Source organism: Amblyomma mixtum, chromosome 9 (assembly GCF_055824585.1).
Source record: "Amblyomma mixtum isolate Tamu chromosome 9, ASM5582458v1, whole genome shotgun sequence".
Classification (NCBI taxonomy): domain Eukaryota; kingdom Metazoa; phylum Arthropoda; class Arachnida; order Ixodida; family Ixodidae; genus Amblyomma; species Amblyomma mixtum.
This window is the reverse complement of record NC_143020.1, coordinates 38,575,635-38,602,675: the sequence shown is the minus strand read 5'-3', so window position 1 is coordinate 38,602,675 and position 27,041 is coordinate 38,575,635. Positions and strand designations below refer to the sequence as shown.

The 27,041-nt window shown below is 45.0% G+C and overlaps 2 protein-coding genes across 2 annotated transcripts; both read right to left on the bottom strand.

Annotated features, from left to right (window-relative positions):
- Nucleotides 1-285: 285 nt before the first annotated feature.
- Nucleotides 286-8,273, bottom strand: LOC149328794 (tenascin-like). Its single transcript, XM_089559093.1, has 4 exons — nt 7,969-8,273; nt 3,740-4,039; nt 2,259-2,543; nt 286-608 (listed from the first exon to the last, which is right to left on the bottom strand). The coding sequence occupies exons 1-4, from the start codon at nt 8,201-8,203 to the stop codon at nt 286-288; spliced, it is 1,143 nt and encodes a 380-aa protein (XP_089415219.1). The 5' UTR covers nt 8,204-8,273.
- A 2,280-nt stretch (nt 8,274-10,553) lies between these two features.
- LOC149328793 (uncharacterized) lies at nt 10,554-26,388 on the bottom strand. Its single transcript, XM_089559092.1, has 5 exons — nt 26,273-26,388; nt 25,609-25,857; nt 24,185-24,206; nt 11,510-11,827; nt 10,554-10,633 (listed from the first exon to the last, which is right to left on the bottom strand). Exons 2-5 carry the CDS (start codon nt 25,849-25,851, stop codon nt 10,554-10,556), a joined length of 663 nt encoding a protein of 220 aa, XP_089415218.1. The 5' UTR covers nt 25,852-25,857; nt 26,273-26,388.
- Between the last annotated feature and the right edge of the window lie 653 nt (nt 26,389-27,041).

Sequence of the window (27,041 nt, the reverse complement as noted above, 5' to 3'; positions counted from 1 at the left end):
GGTATCCATAGTTTCGTTTTTTTTCAGATAGATCACGTGGCAGAAATTTCGGGAATAGGAAGTACTATAAGGTGGAATGTCTGTAGACTTCCCAAACAAAATTCCCATTGAACCACTTCACATACCAGTAGCTTTTCTACTATATGCGGCAGCGTACAAGACGTACAATCGGTTTTCCGAGGCAGTTCTCACGTTCAGGATACACGCTAGCGAGCATGAAATCAGTTTTGTTTTTCTTTTCGGCTTTCATTCTAGGATGAGAAATTGTTCAGCCGATTTTAGTTTTTATGCTGAAAACACAGTCATACCTCCGCCTCTGACGAGTATTCTTTCGAGTGTCATTTCAGCTGAGGTGCTTGCAGGCGGCCCGATGATATGTGTGCGGATCTTGAAGGATACCCTTCTGCAGGGCTCCAGGCGGTCACAGGTGACGCTAGTCTTGTTGCTTGGAAGGATGGTCCCCGAGCGGCAAGACCCTGTGTAGAGCTGCCCGGCATCAAGGACCTCGATCGTATAGTAGTCGAATTCGTCATTTGGGTAATCCCAAGTGACGGTGAAGGAGTCGTCGCCAACCTCTTTCAGGGCCAAGTTCATGACGCCGGGTGAAGCTGCAGTAGATATTCGTTCAGTTGATTACAATAAAAATTGATAGTTACCGTTCAATTACACTATCCTACGCTCCAAGAGACGTTATGTTTCGTTGCCATTTAAGCAGCTTTGCCTTCATGTGGTCGGCCATGTTACCACCGGCCGACCTCTCCACCTTTCCCTCATTAAAATTCCTTTCTCTCTCTCTCCATCATCGTCATCATCAGCATGACTACGCTAACAGGAGAGCAAAAGTCCTCGTCCACGACTCTTCAGCTAACCATGCCCTTTGCGAGCAGCGGACACCGTATCCCTGGAAACTTCTTAACCTCATCCGCCCGCTTAACTTTCCGCATCGTCCTGCTACGCTTGCCCTCTCTTGGAACACACACCGTTACCCTTGTGGACCAGTGGTTATCCTGCCTTCGCATTACATGCCCTGCCCCAAGCCCATTTCTTCCTCTTGATTTCGGCTAGGATGTCGTTAACCCGCGTTTGGTCCTTCCTCCCCTCAGCCGCTTCCGGTCTCTAACGTTGCACATATCTTTCTTTTTATAGCTCGCTGCTTTTTCCTTAACCCACGCTGAACCCCTTTCGTTATTCTATGCGTTCGTGCCCCATAAATGCATTCCAGCAAGATAGATCTGTTCACTTTACTACTGAGGGATATTGGCAACTGCCATTCATGATCTGAGAGAACCTGCCATATGTTCTCCACCCCATTCTGATTCCTGTTATTTCTCTTTCATGACCCGGATCAGCGGTCACTACCTGCCCTAAATAGACGTTTTAATTCACTGCTTCAAGCACCTCGCTACAAATTCTAAACTGCTATTTTCTTGCGGGACTATTGAACATTACTTTGTTTTTCTGAGTGGTACTTTTTAGAACGATATTTCCGCAACGCATGGCTCAGAAGCTTAGGTGTCTCATAACAAAACCTACGCACGAAACTGTATGACGGAACTTAAGAATTAACTCCAGCATATGAATAGATAATTAGCAGGTGGGGTAGCACTTTTTAGCTAATAGAGGAATATTCATAATGGAAACACCTGTCAATGTCATTGAAGCAAAACACGCGAAAAATAATCGGTCTTATTAAATAGAGAAAACAAAAATAATTTATATCTTGTAGTTCTATGGTAAAAACAGCGTTACATCGTTGAAAACAACGCCTCAAAATTTGGTCCTTAAGTGATTTTTACCCAGCGGAGTACAAAAATTTCAGTCACGCTTTATTTAGTCGTCGCATTTAATTCATCTTGGTCATAAAATAGGCTCTCCTATTGAAAAATAGGAGGTCATACTCCTCATTCTATTATGGAGCGATCATCTTTTTAAGTAATTTGCACATTTATAACGGCCATCTGTCAGAGACATCGGGGACAAAATTCGGCGCATATACCGAGGAAATTAGACCGAAATGGTTGTAGTAGCAAGAGCAACAGAACATGTCGAGGTCTAAGTTGGGGCTTATTGTGTAGAAGATGAAGCGCTTAAACCCACGGCACGCATATGTAGAAACGCAGAAACGACTGCCAGATCGTGTACCGTTGTTCCTTCGTCACTGTGGAGTCGTTTTTGTTCTTCACACAAAATAAACAGCTATGTTTTTCTTTGTTCAATTACTCCAAATGTTACTAATATTTGCGTTCATAAATACTCACGGTCAGTGCTGAACGACACATTTAAGCCAGTTTCACGACTCGATCTGCTGGTTTCGTAGATCAGCTTTAGGACACATTTGTAATCAGTGCCCGAGCGGAGCCCGTGCACATCTGCACTGGAAAGACGGCCGCTAGAGATATGGCATGTGACATCATGGTAGTTGCGGTCTGGATCCTGACAGCGGCCGGTGCATCCGGTGAGACAGGTCTTGGATGTCGACTCCACCGGCCAGATTTTTGCCGTATCGCGGCCAGCTGTCGATCCAAACGTTTTCTTCCATTGATCTAGGAGGGAAATAAAAGAAACACTGGTAAGATATAAGCATCGCGGCTTCCTAACAGCTTCCTGCATACATGCAGAACCGATCAACAACACAGAGGACACAGAAGTAACGCCCGATGTAAGCGGTGTCCTCCGACTGCAGGATTCAAAGGCACAACTTTTCACTGGCCGTAGTATATTAAAAAAGTATGCACAAGCCCTGTGATGTACTTCCATTTGCAAACAATTTAAAAAAGAACATCCACATCGCTCTTAGTGATGTGGCTACCGCAGGCGATATTTGGCAGGCAAAGAATTTTTAACAAGGGCACATACATGTTTTCATTTACAAAAGCGAGTCGACGGGATAGCTTGTTCTGCATGATGATATACAGCGCAAGGAAAAGATAAGGGACAGGAAGAGTAAAAGAGAGACACGTTGTGGGGGATAAAAGTCTTTAAGTACACGGTTTCTTGTAAACATTTAAGTGCGCTGTTTTAGGGGACGAAGTGGAACCACCCAACAGTCTACACTTTTTATGTAGAAGCTAATGCTTAATAAGTCATCAAACTAGCATTAATTATTTCCTTACGTTCCAGAACGAAATAAAGAGTGCGAAATAGCCATCTTCTCTAAACAACTCTAAGTTGGGCTCGTAGTCGAGGAGAAGGTTGTCGGTTTAAAAGCTTGGGAACATTTACTTGTGGAACGTGGTGCTTAACTTTTCCTGTGAGCCAATTGAAATAGATTTGTTCTTCTGCTGTGCGCAATGCTCATCATCTTTCGTTGCTTCGCCGTTCTTACTTTTGCAAAGTTTATCTGCCGTCGTTTACGCTTTGAAAAACTCGCTCGAGAAATAAGCTTCCACGAAGAATAGGCTTTGTGAATAGATTTCTACATTCATAACCATTTGGCGTCCACACTTCTGTTTTTGTTCAAACAGAGCACGTGGTAGAATTTGACGGAATAGCACACACTGTACGGTGGTTTTCCTGTAGCCTTCCCATGAAGATTCCCGTTGAAGCAGTTTACATAATATTAGTTTCTCTAGGATATGCGACAGTCTTCAAGACATGCAATCCCCTTCCACAAGGAGTTTTCACGTTCTGGGTACACGTTAGCGAGCGTGCAATCAATTTATTTCCTGTCAGCTTTCACAGAGGGAAGAGAAATTGTTCTCGCGCTTTCAGTTTTTGTGCTTAAAGTACAAAGTCATACCTCCGCCTCTGACGAGTATTCCTTCGTACGTGACACCAGCTGAAGTGCGGGCAGGGGGTCCACTGATGTGTGTGCTGATCTTGAAGGACACCCTTCTGCAGGGCTCTAGGCGATCACAGGGGACGCTAGTCTTGTTGCTTGGAAGGATGGTGCCCGAGCGGCAAGACCCTGTGGTTAACTGCCCAGGATCAAGGACCTCGACTGTATAGTAGTCGAAATGGTCATTTGGGTGATTCCAAGCGACGGTGAAGGAGTCGTTGCCAACCTCTTTCAAGGTCAAGTTCGTCACTTCGGGTGGAGCTGCATAGGATTCGTTGGAGCTGATTACGATAAAAATATACATTTAAAGCAGAATTACTGTGTGCTAAGTTTCAAAAGAAGTAAGATTCGTTGCCTTCTAAGCAGCTTTACCTTCATAATTGCACGTGCCAACTCATATATAGATGACCGTCATCGTCAACATCAGCTTGGCTACGCGCACTGCAGGGCAAAGGCCTCGCCCACGTCTCTTCAAATAACCCTGTTCCTTGCTAGCTTTGGACGCCTGATCCCTGGAAGCTTCTAAATCTCATCCGCCCGCATAACTTTCCGCATCCCGCTTCTAGGCTTGCCCTCTCTTCAAATCCACTCCATCCCCTGCCCAAGCCCATTTTTTCCTCTTGATTTCGACTAGGACGTCGTTGACCCACGATTCTTCCCTCATCCACTCTGCCCGCTTCCGGTTTGCGGTCAGTCAACGTTGCACATATCACCTTTCTTTCCATAGCTCGCTGCGGTGTCCTTAACTTAAGCTGAACCCGTTTCATTAGTGTACAAGTTTGCGCCCCATAAATGAGTTCCCCTAAGATACAGCTGTTCGCTTTTTTGGAGAAGGATATTGACAACTATCATCTGAGAGCGCCTGCCTTATGTTCTCCACCCCATTCTTATTCTAATTACTTACCTTTCAGGACTAGGATCCGCGGTTGCTACTTGCCATAAATAGCCGTTCACCTTTATTACTTCCAGCACCTCGCTACCAATTATGAACAGCTGTTTCTTGCGGGTTTATTGAACTTTACTTTGGCTGTCTGTGTCTTAATATTTAGACACAACGTTTCCTTCTGCCTGTTTCTTTGACCATGCTGAGCAGTTCATGTGCTGAGTGATATAAAAAGCCAAAGTCTTCAGGGAATCCCGAATTACTTAGGTATTCTACAGTAATTATGATCGCCAATTCCTCCCACTCCAGGCCTCGGAATACCTCCTGTAAACAGGCGGTGAATAGCATTGGCAAGACCGTCTCTCCCTTCCTGACATCCTACTTTACTGGAATTTTGTTGCTTAATTTATTCAGGACTATGGTTCCTGTGGGGTTGTTTTAGACGAATTTCTGTAATTTCACGGCCGAACTCTGTTGCACACCGACTCCGCAATGACTTCACGACTGCGGAGGCTTCCACTGAGTGAAATGTTTTCTCGTAACTAATGGTATATATGTAGGTGTTGGCTACATTCTGCGCATTTCTCTATAACCTGACTGATGGCGTGAATATGGTCTGTTATCGCGTATCCTTTACAAAAGCCTGCGTGATCGTTTGGTTGATCGAAGTCTAAGCTATTAGTAATTGCTATTAGCAATTTCCTTAGTAAATCTCTTGTAGGGAAAATCCAGTACACTGACCGGCCGATTTTTCAAGTCCTTGAGGTCTCTTTCCTTATGCACCCCGATTTTGTTACGGTTCTTCAAAACTTCTGGTGTGCTCGAGGTCATAACTTATTGCTTATACAGGGCGGCAAGTTTTTCTAGCACAATATCCCCTCCGTACTTCAACACATTTGCTGTCACTTGATGCTCACCAGCCGCTTTCTTTTTTTGCACTGCTCCCAAGGCTTTCATTTTCTTTCGTTCCTGGCGGGATGTCCCACTGGCGTGAGCTAAAGCCTGTGTCATTGACGTGCTGATTACATTGGCAGGTGAATGAATTTCTGTAGTACTCTTCGGGTAGTTTAACTAACTTATTGGAGTTGCTGTTCACATTGCCCTCTTGACTATTAGCAAATACGTCCGATTTTTGCATATGGGTACTCTCCTCTTCACCGCTTTTAGGCTACCATTGTTCTTCCTCAGAGCACGCTCGATTACAGTGATATCAAAACCTCCTTACATCGGCCACCTTGTTCTTATTGATTAACTTAGATAGCTCTACCAGTAATGTTCTGTCCTTCGGGTTAGAGGCTTTCATGCTTTGGCGTTTCGTAATCACATCTTTTCTCTTCTGAGATAGCTTGTCTTCATCCTGACGAACCATGCTACCGCTCACTTCAACTGCAAAACTCTGTAGTAATAGCTGAGGAATTATTGTTTATTGTTTGAGCAGTAAGATCTAGTTAAAGTCGAATAACTCTTTTTGCGGCGGCATCTTGAATTCCTCGAATTTCCCTCTTGCTGGTAACTAGTTTATTGGCTACCACTTCACTAGTTTCTTCCCTTTTGTATATATTCTCTTAATAACACCAAAAGATGAACATTCTCACATAAGCCGAAATGCTAGAGCGAACATATGTGCTATAAGTCTTAGTGATCGAAGTTTATAGTGCGCTGTTCTGGTTCCAAGAAAAAAAGAAGGAAAATTGAATTCATCTAAAACAAGAGCACCTATTCAGGTTGTGGTGTAATTCGTATACTGCGGTTTGTGCGTTGCAGATGCGTAGTATTTACACCACATATACTACTGCCGACTGGATAAAAATGTCTAATTTCTTGTGATAAAATTTGTGCGCTCCTGCTTGCGCCACGAATATTCTTACGTCACGTTTTGTATTCCTTTATAACGAACAGCGATAGCCTTAAGTAATTAGCTATTTCTCTGCTTACCATTGATACTGTGTCCGGCAAGCTACGTCACCAAATGATTTCAGAAAAATGCCATTTTCTGGGTCAAATCCTGACTGCTTGATAGAAATTCCTCGGAAGTGTTTTATATTTGTTTCTCATAGCATTTTAGGGATTGTAAAAGGGCATTTGTAAACAGAAGCATAAACAGTCTACCAAAAGACCACAATGGAGGAACTCCATGCATAAATGAAATGCACTATGCTTGGATTCGCTGCGTACGTTTTCTACAAAACATCTACGTAGCCACATGCTCGCCTTCCTAGAGAGGGCAAAAAAAATCTGCTTTTCCTACTGAGGGTTTCAGGTCATGGAAGCATCCGTTTGTGGCCCCAACGTGTAGGTGGGGTGGGATCTCGCTAACCAGTCGGACACAGAAGCAACCTGATCAACACCACTAAGTATCTTCACGTGAGATCGCTTCCCAGTTCTTCGAACATCTTACCGACTAGTGCTCCGTAAGGCCACGAGAAAAATAATTTAAATTTGTTATTAGTCTCTGAGATTTCTGCACAGCAAAGAACAGCTCAAAACCAAAAGCAGCTCACAACTATTCTCTATACTGATCAGTACAAATCACCAACCGTGAAAACTTTGTGATAGAAAGCTGATTTTGGCAACCAAGGCGAGCCTACGATATGAAGAGCTGAAAGCTGGCTACGGAGCTAAAAAACGGAATTAGCGATCGCTACTACAATATTTCACAAGATAACTTTTCTTTCAAGTGAGGGAGTGGGTGCGAAGTATTCTATAACCTTTTATAACCCTGTCGTAACCACACGTGCGCGCATGTTAAAAGCTTCTTCGGTTCAGGAGCTTTCCCATGGTAGATAACCGCAAAGACACCATTTCGAAAATCTTGTAATAACTTTTTATCCCTTAAACTAGCATGTCGGCGCTCTGATTCTCAAATGCAACGTACTGCAACACGTCTACACATACACAAAAAAATCATCGGTGGCATCGTTTTCAAAGCCGCGTTACTAACGATCCTTTTTTGCAGAATCGAGGTGTATAGGCACATTGAATGGCAGCCGTCATAAGTAGTTTGATTGCTTTCCAAGGTGTCTTGCCATGCTGCAGTACAGTGGCAGTCTTTCTTCGCTTGCTGCAAGCATGGTGCTGCTTTTTCAGTAAAAGACTTCTCACTGAAAGCATTGCTATGGGATACTCCTCATCGCCCGTAAATATGAGAGCTAAATGAATGATCAGAAAACAATGACAGGGCCCAGTAGCGGCCCACTGCATTAACACACCAGTCTGCAAAACAAGACAGCCTTAAGTAACTATAAAGCAGAGTTTGAAGCACGTACATTATAGAAAAATCTATAAGCATCAACTGTTAACAACTTACAAAATGCTGGCGTTCGAACTCTCGTAGCAGTTTGCCGGCTCTCCAGGACCTGGCTCCCGCAGCGGGCGATAGCCGTCACAACGATGCAGTACGAGGTATCGACAGTGCTTTCAAATTCTTGCCAGGTTTCAGATGTGTTGTATTCTCTGCAAGAGCTGCTTGATCGGTCCCCGTGGCATGGATACACGAAGTTGCAGACTTTCACTGCGTAGCCATCGAGGACGCCGTTCCACATTGTCGGGGGCAGCCATGTTATTCGACTCCGAGAGGGTTCGGAGTGTATAGTAATGGCCGATGGGGAGCTTGGTTCTGATCAAAGAAGAGGTAAGAAGTTTTTAAAGACCGCAAAACTTAAAGACCGCAAATTTGCAGGCCTATAACTCAGTAACTCCCTGATTGCTTTTCTGCAATATGCTTTTCTGCAAGCAACTCGACAAAGCATACAGATACGTTAGTCACTAAGCGCTAATGGACCGTCCACTTTTGAGACTCCTGGTGAGTCCCAAAAAGCCAAGTAAAGGCCAAGGTAAAGAATTGTGGTTCACCGAGCCAACAGCATGGACATGTCTCAAAATGGTAACAATGAGGTGCGGTATGTTTAATACAACAATTTCACAAGCTATGGAACGTTCATAGAGTCTGTTGAATTTCCTAGATGACATGCCGCATCCAATTAATCTTACAACTCTGTTACGGCTAGTTATTACGCAACGGTTGCATGCATTATAAAAAAACGCTTTGAAGAGTAGTCCCAAAATCGTGTCTATCACTTAGTAGTAGTAGTAGTATGTTTACTTGGCCATATTATGTACTAAATGCCTTCGAGGTGAGGCTAAATGTGGCAGAAAAAGCATACTTCCTGACAAGGCCTACACCACGATTAACACATCAAGGAAACGGTGGCCGAATGGACAAAAGGTAGAAAAACAATGAGCAGATATTAACACAACAGAAAATAGTGAATGGTAGACAATATAAATTCAATTAACAATAAAGAAAACATTTCATAATACGCACAATAAAAAGAAAGAAGAAAACACACACAAAAAAAAACTAAGTGTACTTAGTTAGCGGAAATTTAACCCGGGGGAAAATAATCGTCAGTTTTTTTTTAAATACAGACACAATACCGGGTGTTTTTTTTAGAAGGTCCAAAATTTTTAAAGAAAGGTAAATTCCTTTAGATTTATTTTCACCCTGGGGCTATACTGAGGGCTACGGCGGACACCAAGTAAGAGGAAAACTACTTGAATTAGTTCGCTGATGAACTGATTACGTTAATTAACTTTTATAATTGTTATTTCAGAAGATATGTTGTATTAGCAGAGTTGGAGATCGTCTTCCAAACAGTCCAGCCAAGAAAAAAGATTTTCATGAAAAAATTTTTTGCGCGCGTAACGAACCGAGAAAAAGTCACCCTGGTAGGCAGCTTCACACTGTAACACAGCGTCTGTGAGCGCTCGCTCCGCCCTGCACTTTGTGTCCATGCGTTTTTGTTCCAGCGCGGCATTCCGTGAGGCCGCGGAGCTAAGCAAGATAAGCAGCGATAGCGCAGGCCGCCAGTCCGGGACGCGTGACGCAAAGCGCAGGGCGGAGTGAACTACGTCAGAGGCGCTCCCGCCGCTGCGTTACGGTGTGAAGATGCCTACCAGGGTGATTTTTTCGCGCCTCGTAACGTGCGTGAAAAATTTTTAATTCAAATTGTTTTTTCTCGGTTGGACTGTTTAGAGGACGATCTCCAATTCTGCGAATACAACATATCCCCTAAAACAAAAATTACAAAAGTTAATTAACATATTTAGTTAATCAGCGAACTAATTAAAGCAGTTTTCCTCTTGCCTGGCGCCCGCCGTAGCCTCCAGTATAGCCCCAGTGCTAAAATAAATCTAAAGCAATTTACCTTTTTTTTTAAATTTTGGACCTTCTAAAAAAAAACACCCGGTATACATTTCTAAAGCAATCTGAACAAGAGACTGGTAAGCATTATGCAATGTTATAATTTGATAATCTGTTGTTTGTTTACCATAATTTGATCTGGGTCTTGCAGTAGATAGGGCAAGGGAACGTACACCATATGCAACGTTTCTTCAATTGTAAGTATTGAAAAAAGAAGTAAAGTCATGCTCGACTTTATAAAAAATGTGAACAGACTAAAATTTTATCAATAAAAGAAATTGCGAACATAAAATGTTTCGAAGAGATTTGCTTCAACAGATGAACTTGAACTTATTAAAGGTAGAGCTCTTTTCTGGAGTGAAAGCAATTTGTATGAATCAGTTTTGTTGTAGTACCCCACACTAGGTTGCAATACACTAGGCTAGAATGAACAAGGGCAAAATATAATTGTTGTTTACCTTGTAGTGGTAGGAGATGTCTAACACGGTACATAACATAAATAGATCTGGCCACTTTCAGTCTAATGTAGTTTATATGATCAGCTCAACCCAAATGGAGGCGAAAAAACACACTAGGGAAACGGCAACTATGGATTTGCTCGATGTTAAAGTCGTTAAAAAATAATTTGATGTAATGATCTAATGGTTTGTTTTTTGGATGGAAAAGCATAAACTTTGTTTTGTTTACGTTTAACTGAGGTTGATTAACACAGAGCCAAGCCAGTAACTCCTCATGCCAGGCATTGCATTGGTGTTGAAGTACTTGGAGACTGGAGCCAGAAAAAAAGACATTAGTATCATCGGCATACATCTTGATATTAGGAGTTAAACGAATGTTTACAATGTCGTTAATATAGGGGCCAAATAAAAGTGGTCCCAAAATGAAACCCTGAGGGAGACTAAATTTTGTCGTACCAAAACTGGATTTTACATCGAGTATACTGGATCCGTGCAGTTAGATAACTCTCTAAAAGTGAATTTGCCACTCCACTGATCCCGTAAGTCTTTAATTTATGGAGTAGTATCGTATGTTAAACAGAATCGAAAGCTTCGCACAGATCAAGAACTATTTCAACAGAAAAGAAGCTTATTTTCTAAATTGTTAATTATAGCGTTCTTAATATCTAACAGTCTGACCATGAAAATAGGAACTTTTACGTGTGCAGCCTGGTCGTCGCAATTATTTGCTCATCCTTGATGGGACCTACATAGTTACAGCAGGGGAGGAAAATTGGCGCCGTACATTATTAGTATATGCCTTATGTCTCACAACCCCGCTAATCAACGTGGCCGCCTGCCCGGCCCTGGACTGGCTGACAGACGATCTGGTCATGGCTGCACTGGCGCAAATTGCACAAAATGTTTTGTACGGCACCTGTCAAGTTTCGGATCTCTCTGCCTTCAACGCACGCTTCTACTACCTTAGTATTAATGTTATAGGCTAGTAGGAATTAAGCCTGGAGGAAAAAATTTGATCTTCTCTGAAAGTATTTATTTCCATTTAAATATTTAAATTACTAGTTAAACTGAATACCGGCTTTACGCTTTGATCTCAGCCGCTTTTAGAGTTCTAAAAGATTTGCTTCGATATTAAGTCAAGAAACTAAATAACTAGACGCGATAGCGGTGCCACAAGTGAATTTTACCTTTCCCAAGAATGAAGATGTCTCGGAGAACGGCTCCCGTGGATGTACGCAATGGTTTCGCATCGAGGTGAGTCCCAATAGTAAAGTTCACAGTGGTGCAAGCTTCGAGTTGGTCGCATGCGACGTGAGTTTCGTCCGGGGCCAGGATTCTGCCGCTGTAGCAGGAACCGACGGAATGGCGCACAGAGCTTTCTAGACCCTGGCGGCTGGTGACCTCGATCCAGTAGTTGTCAAAATAGCCCTCCGGTTTCTCCCAGGTCACACTGAAAGAACCTGCCTCCACGGCTATCAGAGTCAAGTTGGATGCTTCGGGAAGTGCTGTAAACAAGTTTAATTGTGATGCGGTGAACAGCGCAATAGTACTCAAGCCGGTGTCATGCATTCTCCCTTTCCAGCTCTTTCAAATCAACGCAGCTAACAAGGTTCACGTCTAAACTAGACAACAATGACGCCATTTTAATCTGTTTCAAGCGTAAAAATACAAAACCCGCCTCGCGGTGTATACAAACCATGAGTTGTTTTCATGCGGGCAGTTTACGGGGAGCCAGGACCCGCCACCCTGCACTTTCTCGGTGCAGTTCAATACTCACAAAGATTTCTGTTACCTTCATTGTGTAGAGCCTGGAGCTCTCATTTCATGCTAGAAGCTAACAATTTACATTATCAAACGCATATTTTGTGCCCGAGTAACTGTTGCAGTTCTCGCTTTTCCTCTATGCCACTTCTGCTTTTTTAGACTGTGGAATTTGCACCTTCGTCTTTCCTTTAACTGTAACCTGCATGTATTGTTTGATAGAAACGAGAGTTTATTGGGCGCGCATTTTCTAATCCCTATGCGATGAATAAAGACACTCTCATTCTAAGGAAAAGAAGGTATACAAATTTCGCACTATTTTCCATCTTTTAGAAAGGCACCGGCAGGTTGAGAGATAGTTGGAAGAGTTGTTTTAGCCACCTTTAGCAAATAGAACTTAAAACCTTTAGTTGTGGGTTCAGGTGCGCTGTATAAAGACCACTTTTAAATTAATTACTCCTTTTTTATGTTGTCACGAATTGTATGAGATTGCTGCTTACAATTTGTGCATTATGGCACTTGTATATCTCGTGTATTTTTATTAAAGTTTTCAATCACAGATTAACAATTGCTTTCTTAGGTAACGCTCTAAAGCCATAAAATTGATAAGCAATTTAAGGCGATCTTTTGAAGTCGTGTAAAGGGCTGTCTGATGCTTATTTTCGAGAAGTATACGGCCTTTCTTCGACTGATCAAACGACGTGCCAAATGTTTTTTGAGGATCTTAGCTCGTGTTGAGCGCATACTAATAATAAATGCTGGAATTCAGTGAAGTAAAAAAGTTAGAAACTCTCACAGTGCAGTCGGTCGTCAGATCTGACCCCTCAAGCAAAAGAACGTTAAATGTGACCCCCCCCCCCCCCCCCTTCCCACTGAGGGCGTCTAGCCGCCCAAGCCACGACCAAGCCGACCAAGCCGCCCAAGCCACGCATTGCGCGCATCAACTGTCACAATTTAGCACTAAAGTGTTCATTTTTTTTCAGACGCGACAACACTATGGAATGGCCTACCAAATCACATCGCTTCATGCACTATCCGCAAATCATTTCGGGAGAAACTAAGCGACCCTTCTTCATGAGGGCAATACGTTTCCGCTATATTCACCTCGGCACTTTGAACAGGTGTTTGTTGTAAAGTTTCTTTTTGATGTCATGCCTTTTGCACTGTATATTTTTCTTGTATTGATTGAGTGTTGCATGTATATGTGTTGTGTCCCTACCAGTGCAGTGTTCCGTCCTAACGGCCACTTGCCCCCTCATCGCGCGCTGTCGCCAGATGCCCCCCCCCCCCCCCCCCCACTACAGAGGTTAGAAGGTTTCCCTAGTGTCGTGAACGGCCGCCGTTTCAAGGGGCCCCTGTGAAACCGCTTTGGATGCACAGCGTAGGTGGCGCTGCAGCTGCCAGGCGTGCGGCTTTTAGCGCGCTATGCAAGCCGCGCCGTTCGCCCAGCCAGTTGGCAAGTGCGCGCGGGCGATTTGTGACATTGAAGGTGATGCCACACATCACCCAATCACATGTGCATCCAAACGCATTCGAAAAAATGCGAGTAAACCTTGCATTTCAGCTGTTCAGTCAGGAGGTACTAAAGAGTTTTTTTCTTTTACCGGGACCATTTGCAAAGGGACAACGTCAGAAACATCGAACCGACAGAACGGTTTGTAAAACTAATGGAAAGACTAATTTTTATAATGTCATCTAGAATCCCATCAAAAGGCCTTCGTGCTGATTCAAGAAGTGCACAGTTTTTGAATGAGTTCATTGTTTTTCTCAAGGAATGGGAGGAACATGCTGCACAGTATGGTGGCGGCTTTTTAAGTGCAGGAACTGCCCTTGGGCTGCGTGTAACGCTGCAAAGCACACTGTCGTTTGTAAAATACCTCACCACGTCGCTGCAATACAAGTACTTGTTGACTGCGAACCTAAGCCAAGACAGGATGGAGAATGTATTTGGGATTGTGCGCCAGTGCTTCGGTTGCAATGATCATCCAACTGTGGGGCAGTTTTTGATAATTATCAACAACCTTTTTTTCTACAGCCTCGCAAAGCCTCCAAAAGGCGCAAACGTACCTGCAGAAGTCGTGACTGCCCTCTTGCAACCATCTGATGTTCCCAAAGAAAAAAATGAATGAATAACTGAACTTGTCGATAATTTACTGGATGGCGGAAACTTGGCTTCTGCTGCAGAGCTGCTCGAGGAGCACAGTAGCCTGAGCGAACATTTATTTATTTATTTATTTATTTATACATACTGCAGCCCTATTGGGCTATTGCAGGGGTGGGTGTGAACAACAGTTTAGGAAAACATGGAGCACAACAATGGCAAACATCCGAAACAGTATGAGTGAAAACAAGAAAAACGAAAAAAACTATTCAATAGCCGCTAAAAACAGCTCTAAAGGAAGAGAGCGAGTAGAACCGGGTAAACAATTCCAATATTCGATTGCACGCGGAAAAAAACTATTTAAAGGTGTCCGTGCGGGCAAAATAAGGCGTGATGTTTAGGCTGTGGTGACTTCTAGTTTTAGATGGTATAGCAGGGGTTAGGTAATCATTTGCAGATGTCCGGCAGAAAGAGTTAATAATGCAATACAAAAATTTTAAAGACTCAGTCCTTCGTCGAGATGAGAGTGGTTGCAGGCCCAGTGATGAAAGTGCTGTGGAAGGCGAAAAATCTCTACCAAACCTGTGACATATGAAACGAACGGCTTTCTTCTGCACTGCCTCGATTTGGTTAATTTCGCGTTGTTTGTGCGGGTTCCATACAGGGGAGGCGTATTCAAGTAGTGGACGGATTAGCGATTTAAACATCAGTAGTTTCGTATCTCTAGGAGCAGCTTTTATTGTGCGACGGAGGTATCCTAACTTTTTAAGTGCCTTTGAGGTTATGAAATCTATATGTTTGGACCATGACATACTGGGTGTGAAAATAAGACCAAGGTATTTGTATTGACTCACACTCTGGATGGGGGTATTGCTAATTGTGTAAGTAAACACGGAAGGTGTCGTTCTATTAGTGAAAGTCATAACAATGGTTTTGCGGATGTTAATAGTCATTTGCCATGTAGCACACCAAGAGCTAAATTCTGAAAATGATTTCTGAAGGTATAAGTGATCATCAAGGCAGGAAATTTTGTGATACAACACGCAGTCATCAGCATACAAACGTAGGTTACAGGTGATGTTACAAGGTAAGTCATTTATAAAAATCAAAAAAAGCAATGGGCCCAATACAGAACCCTGTGGAACTCCTGAGGGCACGTCTGCCACCCTAGAATTAGTTCGGTTGAAGGACACAAATTGAGAACGGTTGGAAAGAAAACTTGAAATCCAATTGAGAAGGCGGGGGTTATTGAGGGTCATGTCAAGTTTATACATAAGTTTTGAGTGAATCACTGTATCGAATGCCTTCGAAAAATCAATGAATATTGCGTCTATCTGATTGCCTGCATCAAGGTTACTGCAAATGTCGTGAGTAAATTCGTTAAGTTGTGTCAAAGTGCTGAAACCGCGTCTGAAGCCATGCTGAACATTTGTTAATAAATTATGTGATTCGAGGTATTCCATGATGCGTTTGTAAATAATGTGCTCTAAAATTTTACATGCATGAGAGGTTAAAGAGATTGGTCTATAATTGCATATAGTTTGCTTGTCACCACTTTTGAATAGAGGGACGACTTGGGCCATTTTCCAGGATGAAGGAACTGTACAGGAAGCAAGAGACTCTCGAAATATGACAGCTAGGTAGCGACAGGTCCATAATGAGTAGCGTACCAAAAACAAGTTCGGGATACCATCAGGTCCAGCAGATTTCTTAGTGTCAAGTTTCAAAATTAGGTTCAGAACACCTTCTTCACTGATATTAATATCATTGATTGGCACGGCACTACGAGCAATGGTGACTGGTTGGATGACGTTATTGTCACGAGAAAATACAGAGTGGAAGTACTCATTAAATGCATTGGATATATGAAATGAATCGTTAGTCGATTCAATGTTAACCCTCATTGTAGTAGCTGTCGTATCCCGTGGAAAAACAGATGACCAAAATTTACGCGGGTTAGTCTTTAGTAGATCCTGTATCTGTACTCGGAAAAAAAAATTCTTAGCGGAGTTCATTTTCAATCGAAGCTCTTCTTTCGCTTTGATGAAACGTGTCGTGGCTGCCTGATTGCCTAAGCGCTTCGTACGCCTAAGTCTATGTACACGCCGTGTAAGATGAAGTATATCTCGTGTCATCCAGGGAATTTTCGTATTATTCTTCTTTGTTTTCTGAGGAATAAAACACTGAATACATTTTGTAACTAAGGATTCAAAATAGCTCACCAATGTGTTGACATCACATGTAGAACTCAGTGCAACGAATTCTTCAAATCCATCAGCTAGGGTGTCAATTACTGAAACGTCATCAGCGTGATTAAAATCGGGAAATGTGGAAAAAACGTAATTCTGTTTAGTAATAGAAAAATTTAAGGAGGCAAGAACGGCCTTATGGTCGGAAATTCCTTCAATGACATCACATTCGTAGCCCTTTCTGACAATGTTAGAACTAACGAAAATCAAATCTAACAGAGCGTCGCATCTTGTAGGTTGATTGGTAATCTGAATAAGGTCAAATGAAAGGGAAAAGGAAAGTAGTTCTCTATTTATGGGGGTTTCTTTTACCAGCTTTAAAGTAGGCCAGTGGATGCCGGGGGCATTAAAGTCACCCATGCAAATAAGGTTGCCCGCATTGAAATGCTGCTCGTTAATATACTGCATAAGAGATTGAACTTCATTTACAGAGGAATTAGGCGGACGGTAGAATACGCCTATTACTACATGTGTTTTATTTAGATAAAGTTTACACCAGACTGATTCTATGTCACCTGGCGGTGACATTATTGAAAACTTGAGATCAGACCGAAAAAGCAACGCAACGCCACCACCTTTAGTGTGACGTCGGTCTGTGCGAACCGCAACGTAGCCAGGAGGCGTGAATTCACAGTCTAATATGTCGTCATGCAACCAAGTTTCTGTGATACCAACTACATGAGGTGAGTGTGCAGTAATTAAAGATAGGAAGTCTGCGAACTTGTTAGTTATGCTTCTGGCATTTAAGTTCAAAACTGAAAGGTTACAATCGGAATTATGTGGCAGTCAATGAGGGGAAGCGGAACGTGGTGACTGAGAAAATTGATCTGTAGGAGAGGCATCGCGAGATGATGATCGGCAAATGCGATTAATGGAAAACCTCGGGTCTCTGATAAGAGCATTCGACACGTCGTCCCAAATGTAGCGAACTCTGTCAATAAAAGCGTGATCATAGCGTAGCTTGACCACAGAACCCTGGCTTCGGAAAACTGCTGAAGCATCCCAAATTCCCTTTCTAATAGCACGGACGTTGGCGGAAAAATCTTCACTAATGTAGTAATCAGACTCTTTAAGTTTCGAGACATTTTTCATCACCAACAACTTTTCGCGGAAATCCAGCAACTTAAGAATGACTGGGCGTGGATGCCCTTCTCGCTTTCGACCGATTCTGTGGCATCGCTCAATGTGGGGGGGCGTAATTTGCAGTTTATCGGAGAATATCGGGGCAACCATATCTAGCAAAGTACTCTCATTTTCATCCGAGTTTTCGTCTAAGCCGTGTATGATGATGTTGTTGCGACGTGAGCGGTTATCAAGTTCATCATTTTTTGCAACCAGCCGAGCCACAGTTCCAGATAATGTTTCAATGATAGAGCGCAAATCGTCGGAATCAGTGGCGCTAGCCATCTGATTTGACGGAGACGACTCAAGAGCAACCAAACGGGTTTCAAGCACATCAAAACGTGAGTTCACGGAAGCTTGGAATGTCTTAATATTGCTAAGGTCTTCGGCCATTTGCTTTTGGCGTTCAATAACTTCCGCAAGCATGGTGACAATATTAGCAGTTTCGGGCGAACTTAAGCCAGGAGCCGAATGTTGAGTGGCATTTGCAGAGCGCGTAGAGCGCACAGAAAGATTGTCATTAGGATCATTGAATTTCGATGAGTTACCGGGCTTTTTTGAGGGGTCCTGTTTAGGGGGGCCTGGATTGAGCTCCACGTCACCACTCAACAAAAGGCGACTGATACAGTGCAAGACATTTGAACACAAATCAGCCGCGGGTTGTGGGCAAAGGAACAGCAGCAACAATCGATTGTCTGATTTCAAGCATCGGGAATTCTCAAGGTAACATACCTGCACAATGAAGAAACAACGCTTTAACATCGTGTCGCCGCCGCTGTTGCCTTGCCCACTGACGATCGAAGCCTCAGATGGCGTTCTTATACCCTTGACCGGTGACGTCGTAGTGCTGCTGATGTCAATTGTGCGCTCACAAGTGCCAAAGTTCCATGGAACACGCAGGAGCCAGGCCGCTGATCCCCCTGGCAAGCCATAACTATCGCACACAGCGATAGGGCAGTCGGGCGATGCACGGGCGAAGGTCCACGCGCGCTGCTTGTAGAACGATGACTCGTAGGGGAAGCGCGCGCATATGACATCACTCGGCGCACAGTTCCACGATACTGGTTCGACGACACATCCAAGGATCTGCACAATGAAGAAACAACGCTTTAACATCGTGTCGCCGCCGCTGTTGCCTTGCCCACTGACGATCGAAGCCTGAGATGGCGTTCTTATACCCTTGACCGGTGACGTCGTAGTGCTGCTGATGTCAATTGTGCGCTCACAAGTGCCAAAGTTCCATGGAACACGCAGGAGCCAGGCCGCTGATCCCCCTGGCAAGCCATAACCATCGCACACAGCGATAGGGCAGTCGGGCGATGCACGGGCGAAGGTCCACGCGCGCTGCTTGTAGAACGATGACTCGTAGGGGAAGCGCGCGCATATGACATCACTCGGCGCACAGTTCCACGATACTGGTTCGACGACACATCCAAGGATCTGCACAATGAAGAAACAACGCTTTAACATCGTGTCGCCGCCGCTGTTGCCTTGCCCACTGACGATCGAAGCCTGAGATGGCGTTCTTATACCCTTGACCGGTGACGTCGTAGTGCTGCTGATGTCAATTGTGCGCTCACAAGTGCCAAAGTTCCATGGAACACGCAGGAGCCAGGCCGCTGATCCCCCTGGCAAGCCATAACCATCGCACACAGCGATAGGGCAGTCGGGCGATGCACGGGCGAAGGTCCACGCGCGCTGCTTGTAGAACGATGACTCGTAGGGGAAGCGCGCGCATATGACATCACTCGGCGCACAGTTCCACGATACTGGTTCGACGACACATCCAAGGATCTGCACAATGAAGAAACAACGCTTTAACATCGTGTCGCCGCCGCTGTTGCCTTGCCCACTCTCAGGGCTTTGTAGACAAAAAAAGTGACAGCAGACTAATTTTTTATGTAGCTGGGTATGTTGTAAGAAAAATCCTTAAAAGATTTCCTTGCCCCGAATGTGCAACTTGTTTCAGCACTTCGCCTTTGCAAGCCGAGTCAAACAACAATGCCTCACTTACTCGAAATTTTGACCATGGAGGCTTAGTTTATCCATCAAGGCCAATTGAACAGCACATAGCTAAGCTTGAGGACGCATTTACGGTGTTTTTCAGCCGCAATGAGCTACACGCAGATAGCATGGTCAGCTTTCTGCATTTTCTTCAGTGACGTGAGCTTTAAGGTGTGGGCTGCGCGGAGCATGGACGTCGAATTACGACAGAAGTGGTCAAGTTTTACACCTTGACTAGGATGCATTTCCTTGTAAAGTCGGTAAACAAAGAGCGCGGCGCGCAGCGAGAAAAGAAAAAAGTGGCTGAAAATGAGGCGCTGTCAGTAGCCTCGCACAGGGCACTTCGCACAAAAAAAGGCATTAGTACATTGTTTTCATGGAACCTTGTGTAATAAAGACGTTCCACCCTGCAATTTGTGCCGCTTCCTTTTCTCATTTCGGTATCATGTACAAAATGCGTTTTTACGCGTCTTTACGGCGCAGTAGGTGAGGCCCGACGTGACGCTTGCATTTGCTCCTGCCGCGCCACACTGTCGGTGTTACAGCTAGTCCATGTCGAATCTAAATGAGAAGAGAACCTATGCCAGTGTTTGCACCGTATTTAACACTTTAACGCCTTGTCAAAGCAGTGATAGCAACCCACACACGATCAACCGGCTGAACCAGCGAGCACTACCCATAGAGGCTTCTTGAGCCCGCCCGCACGCCAGCGGGCGGCAGCGCCATATGCCTTGAGCATAGCAAGTTATTTCAGCTGCGCCGGCCCGGTCGCGACACTAGGAAAACCTTCTAGCCTGCGTACCCCCACGGTGCGCCCCCGCATCCTCCTCCTGTTATGGGGAAGCCACTCCCTCCCGTGGACGCTTCTCCGCTCCCTCCTTTCTTCGGGCGGCCAGTTGGGCTCCTGCCTCGGTCGACGCTGGTCGCACCCTCATCAGCAGTCATTCGATGCCCTGAAAGACCTGATTCGAAGATGTGCAGTCCTCCGCCACTACGACGAAAGGAAGCCTCTGCTTTTGGCTTGCGACGCATCTCCGTACGGAGTCGGCGCGGTTCTGTCGCAAACTGACGACCAAGGAAGAGAGGCCCCCATCGCCTTCGCCTCACGTACGTTGTCGCAAGCAGAACGCAACTACGCGCAACTTGACAAAGAAGGGCTAGCCATCGTCTACGCGGCGACACATTTTCACCAGTACATTGCCGGCCGAAAGGTGACCTTTATAACCGATCGCCGACCGCTATTGGGCATTCTCGGACCACAAAAGCCTATGCCACCAACTTTGTCTCCGCGAATGACACGTTGGTGCATCAAACTCTCAGCGTACGACTACGATCTGGTCTACCGCAATGGGAATAAACATCAAAACGCCGATGCGCTGAGCCGCCTGCCGCTAGACGCAACTGTTGACGAACCATTTCCACCAGGAGACGTTCTGATGTTCGAAGCACTGCCAGAACCTCCGCTTACAGCAGCCACAGTTGCAGCATCTACGCAGAAGTGCGCAGCTCTCCGGCTAGTTTACACAGCTGTTGAACAAGGCGACGTGCACAAACTCAAAGGGGACAACTTCGACGCTTACCGCAGGCGAGCTACTGAGTTGAGCACTCATCGCGGCTGCATCATATTTGGGCCCCGAGTTGTGATTCCGAGAGAACTACGCGCACAAGCTATGTCTCTCATCCACGCTGGACATCGGGGCATCGTTGCAATGAAAAAGTGCGCCAGAAGCTACATGTGGTGGCCTGGCATTGACAACGACATCGATACAGTGGTGCGAGAATGCAAGCCTTGCCAGAGCAGCCGAAGCGCCCCGCCGAAAGCTCCTGTCCCAGAATGGGAAAAGCCACACACACCATGGCACACATTGCACATTGATTTTGCGGGACCCATTGAGGGCTGCACTTTTCTTGTGGTCGTAGACGCCTACACAAAGTGGCTTGAGATAAGGCAAATGGGGCAGACGACTTCAGCCGCAGTCATTGACAACCTCCGATCACTATTTGCTACGTTCGGCCTGCCACGAAAGGTAGTATCTGACAAGGGAACACCGTTTGTGTCTGCGGAGATCCTCAAGTTTTATCGCGACAACGGGATCTCATCAGTTACACCGGCCCCCTACCACCCAGCGACAAACGGACAAGACGAGCGCTACGTGGCCGAGCTAAAACGAGCCCTTGAAAGAGATCAGACAGGCTCACTGCAGCGCCGCCTTGCGCGCTTTCTCTTCAAGCAGCACACGACGGTTCAGAGCACAACAGGCCAGACCCCAGCGAAAAAGATGTTCGAGCGCGAAATGCGAACCCCGCTCACAGCCATCCTCCCCGAGCCAAAGGCAGAGACGTTCCGGGAAGAAAAACGAATTCCGCGCTGCGGTACGCTTAATGAGGGGCAGCGCGTCCTCGTCCGACAGTTTCTCAAAAAGCCACGCTGGGAGGAAGCTACAATTGTCAGACGCATAGGCCTGCGCTCTTGGCTCGTCAACATACATGACACAGTAGCACGCCGACACCTCAACCAGCTGCGTAGATTTACGACGCCGTCTGAGAGCCGTCCGGCAGCGGAGAAAACGCGTGCACCATCTTCCCACATAGCCTGGCACCTCTCCCCGGAAGAAGAGACTTCGCCCAGGACAGACCTAGGAGACACAGCGAACAACAGCCAGCCTACAAGTGTTTCTCCCCCGAGCGCACAAAGCCAGCGCGCCTCCACGCGTGAGCGCCGATCCCCTGCACGCTACCAGGCAACTTTCTAAGGGGGAAGGAAGTGTGTGTCCCCTTACTGCTTTTGTGTGTGTGTTACCAGTGCAGTGTTCCGTCCTAACGGCCACTTGCCCCCTCTTCGCGCGCTGTCGCCAGATGCCCCCCCCCCCCCCCCCCCACGGTGCGCCACCGCATCCTCCTCCTGTTATGGGGAAGCCACTCCCTCCCGTGGACGCTTCTCCGCTCCCTCCTTTCTTCGGGCGGCCAGTTCGGCTCCTGCCTTGGTCGACGCTGGTCGCACCCTCATCAGCTTTAAATAAACAGTCTTGAAGTACCGTGCGCGTCTTCAGCTTTTTATTCTTGTTTCCATCCCGTTCATTCCACTTAGCATTGTATAAGCATCACTATATCATTTAACTGTTACATACTGTTTTTTTTGTTTTTGTTCTCTTTCACCCAGTTATTCTTTCCCTGTTTTGATATGTTCTAGTCATAAAAATTTTGACCTTGCTCGCTCCTTATATTATACGTCCGGGCCTTTAAGAGGAAAAAATAAATCAAATGAAGTTAATTTTGTGTACAGCATGGTTTGTAAATGTAGCATCAAAGAAAAAGAAATACTAAAAAACGCCAGTCTATGAGATAATGTTTTGCATGCAGATAGCAAATCCTGGGCCACAAACTAATAGTTCTGTGAATCAATATTCAAGGTCGCCAATTTCTTCAAAGAAAACCAGAGCTAAGTGACGGTATTTTCAGACCACTATGCCTCCTTCTCGAAAGCCCAATCCTTCATAAAAACTTTATCGATAAAGACGGGACAAGGCATCAGAGCCATCGATTTCGTTTCAGAAGTGATTACTTTCCCCACCAATAGTAACTTCAAAGAAAGACATACACGTAGATTCGCTGTGATCCTCAGTGTTTGTCATCCTCTTAGATTGATAGCTTGCTGCCACGAACAGCATCTTCCTAATTAGCCATCCTCGACGATAAGCGTTGAAGTTTTCAGGTCCGTAGGTAGCCCTTCGGAAGAGCTATTTCGTACGGTATGATGACCGTGCGAGAGTGGTTCCATGCTGTTATTATGAATCATGTGGAAACCATGGAGAAATTTTAGACTCCTCTACCTACGCTAACACTTCGCAACCTCGAACGCCTGCTGGAAGCATAAACCTGGAGAACCAATGAACTTCTTCTACACCAGACAAGATATCTGAATGTTATTAGAGGTCATATTGCATATTTTCGCACCCGTAACGGTATGCAAGATGTTCGGCCTGCTTGGTGAGTTAGGTTCCTCCGCTCAAGGGCTGTATTCGAAGAAAGCTACGAGCCCAAGCCTTAAGAAAGCTTCTATTGCCGTGAACTTGCTGTAAAAAGATTGGGTAATTCTGAGGGCCTGGGTCGTGGCGAGCTTGACGACAGCTGCTTCAGCTGCTGAACGAAGCGGAAACATACATCGCCAAACTCAGGATCTGAGGCCGCGCGTATCTGTAACTCGAATGGAGGCTACTGATGGACTCCATACTTTAAGCAATGGACGGCGGCAGGTAACCCGAGCGCACTTCCTTTCCGGAAGAACAAAAGCCGGCGAAGAAGGCAGCCGGTCGATGCCGCAGCCAAAGGAGCGGGCGGGGACTCAAGTGGGGCTATCGCCATCTATGAGCCGGCCCAGAATGTGCGCTACTTTTCTGCTTGTATTTAATGCGCACATTTGACGAATGCACACAATGAAGACCTTTTCTTTGTATTGTTACTTCATGCAACATTTCGGTGTCCATCTTCTCTTTCTTTCGTTTTATTTTTAACGATTACATCACCACGAGACGAATTAATTAAGCGCTATTGTCTCTGCGATTTCATGTGCATTACGACTGGGCTCGCAACAATGCGTACTACAGTGTTAAGCAAACTCAACTCACCGACACTTGCATCAGCTTCAACCTGAAACAAGGGAAAGTACTTGTTAAACAACACCGCACATCATATATAATACTGAACCATCTAGTACGGCGTATCCCACAGGCCACGTACAGCTATGTTAAGGGCATACAGGCCCTAACTTACGATAACATAATGTCGGGTCTCTACTACATTACTCGAGACACCACAGGAAGCATAGAAGGTTGAAGCGTGGCCCATTACGACCCTTTCAACAATGTTATACTTCTCAGCATTGGTACAACGCGAACTTCAACGTTTTCCGGTATGGTTTGGTTCGGGGTAAAAGATAAGCCTTAAGTGGAGGCCGAGAGAGCTGTCGCTGTATCGGATTCATTTGGGGATCATAGTGTACATATGAAGGTTGTTTGTTCGGATGCCTGCGGCAGCATGCGGCCGTGTTTTATGTTATGCTTTTCGAAAGCACTAAATAAATTTACCTTAATATTTCTCTGTGCAATAAAAAGCGAGCAAAAATAAATAGAAAAATTCCACTAGGCTTTACGATATCTCGAAACGCTAGATGTGCCTCATATTTTTTAACACGTTCGCTGCGGCGTAGGTCACAGACATTATCTATGCTGTACGGCTTCGAGTACTGAGTAAAGTAAAAAAGCAGTTGGTCCGATTTTATTGCGAAGTCTAAGGAGGAGGACCTTAGTATAAAATCTCTCTCTGGCTTCTTCGCGGACCCAATATTCGGGCCCGCACAGCATAAAAAATGGCCTGACCCACCGGTATTTCTCGCCACAGTGAACGAGGATCACAAAAGCTCGAGAACCACACACACACACATACATACACACACACACACACACACACATGGCATCCGCCGCAATGCATACAGAATATGTACGCTATGGTTTCGCGAATAATGTCGTGTAGAAAACAGAGTACCAGTTTTATTACTTAATAGTTTTATTAAACAACTAGTTTGCATCGAGAGAGTGCCGCATGCTAATGACATAGACGCTACATTAATTGAAAACAGAGCCTTTATGACCTTGAAAAGGCCAGAAAATGAAGTACAGAATGCCGTTCCCACTGGCTGATTCCGGATGTAAGCTGTGTTAACCGCGACAGTCACTTGGATGCTGATCCTAAATGCTAGGCTGTACTGTCATTCACCTATAAGCGGTGATCAGAGTTCCTTTCTTAGAAGATGTTACGCTCTTGACTCAATTTCGAGGAAAATTGTTGAATCTAATTCCCTAAGAAATGAATGCATCTCTTGTAGTTGTAGAAATACGAATACTTCTACAAAGAAGTTATGCAGTTGATTTCTAGTAAGGGTAAATTTTTAGAGATTTTTCCTCGCTGCACCTCAAACTACTTCATACATTAAAAATAAAAATATGACTTTCAAAAGCAGAGCGCGAGTTGACTCACCTGAAAATGAACTTACCTTTTTAATGGTGTGAAGCAAGTGGACGGTCAATGTGGCAAACATAAGAATGAGAAAAGTCGGAAAAATGATCTTCACGAACAGCATCGGACTGCAGCGGCTACGGCACGGCTTCCGTGCCGATTGCGACGGGGGTCCAGGTGACATTGCTTCTACGTCGTTGAGCAATCTCACAGAGGCGTCATCTGAGATGTATTCCTCGTAGGGCGGCCCCGGATCCATCGGTGGATTCTCGTTTTCCATTGCGAGCTGCAAAGATTTAAAATTTTCTCCTTCCTTCTAGGCTGGTGTTTTGCAAAGTCGTTGCAAAGGCGAGCACTGGGTTTATTGCTCTCCAAATTTGCTTTACATTCCCAACCGGTACAGTGGAGACAGTTAAGGGTGTCGTTCAGAGCACCCTTCGGCAACATTCATAATATTTCTGTTTTTTACTGGAAACACATAGCAATGATAGTGACAAAGCAGTGCCAGCTCTCCTTTGGTAGCGAGAGAGAGAGAGAGAAAACTTTTTTTTAAATCGAGGAAGGTTGCTCGAGCAACTTGGGTGGCACCCCTAGTCCAAGGCGCCACTACATTTCAAGCGCGTGCGGTGATGTCTAAGACCTTACGAGTCACCGCCAATAAGCCTAAAAGCAACAGTATGAAACTTGGAGAAGCGCCTCACTGGTTTTGGTAGAGTCGTGTCCTCTTGGCCGCGGAATAAAATGTTGCACACTTCCGAAGCTGGCCTCGAAATGCTGTTTCCGCTTGTAGAACAGCGTTTCTCTGTTTAGTGTCTTGAACTCCACTTTTCTAGTACTGCTAGAGAGGAGAGGAGCCTGGCGAGAGAGAAGTGTTAGGAATAGAGATATGGCGTGGAAAATTCCAGACGAAGCTTTTTCTTGTCACATAAGGGCTGCTCGCTTAGGACGCGCTGGCGGAGATGCAGAACCGTTTTATTATCGCGCAGGATGGCAGTGCAGCAACCGGACGTTCCGTCCGGAACTCGTCTGGTTGACATGAACGCAAGATATTATAGCGCGGAGCGCTTTTTCAAAACCGCTTGCTCCAATCATGACATGTTCTTGTTTCAATGCAGGCCTAAATCAATAGAATGAAATTTCTTATTGCTTTCAATTTCGTTTCAATTTTCGCTTATTTAGTAAAGAAATCCTGTGAGCACAATATTTACAGAGAAAGAATCGCCTGGCCGTTCAACTCAGCGCATTGATTAAAAACTGGTTTACATTTTGCAGTTGCAAAATGACTGAGTTCATAAATTAGACTGAATAATACGGACCTTCAGAACTAAGATTACTCCATCAGAGTTTCTTTCTCAGTCGCGAGTATATGAGGGACTCGAGTGAGTAGCAGAGAGCCCTATACGCGGGATAATTTACGGAAGGAACTGTTTCTCCCTATATCTTAAGTAATCAGCGAATGCAGCTCATTAT

What these genes read in the sequence shown, in the direction of transcription:
- LOC149328793 (XM_089559092.1), bottom strand. Translation starts at nt 25,851, where the DNA reads ATGGAAAACGAGAATCCACCGATGGATCCGGGGCCGCCCTACGAGGAA. An exon ending in TGAAGCTGATGCAAGTGTCG is followed by an intron (nt 11,828 to 24,184) that starts GTGAGTTGAGTT and finishes ACTTGTTTACAG; the next exon opens with CACTTCCCGAAGCATCCAAC. An exon ending in CATCTTCATTCTTGGGAAAG is followed by an intron (nt 10,634 to 11,509) that starts GTAAAATTCACT and finishes TTCTGGCTCCAG; the next exon opens with TCTCCAAGTACTTCAACACC.
- LOC149328794 (XM_089559093.1), bottom strand. Translation starts at nt 8,203, where the DNA reads ATGTGGAACGGCGTCCTCGATGGCTACGCAGTGAAAGTCTGCAACTTC. An exon ending in AATACTCGTCAGAGGCGGAG is followed by an intron (nt 2,544 to 3,739) that starts GTATGACTTTGT and finishes TTTCCCTCCTAG; the next exon opens with ATCAATGGAAGAAAACGTTT. An exon ending in TGTGTCGTTCAGCACTGACC is followed by an intron (nt 609 to 2,258) that starts GTGAGTATTTAT and finishes TATCTACTGCAG; the next exon opens with CTTCACCCGGCGTCATGAAC.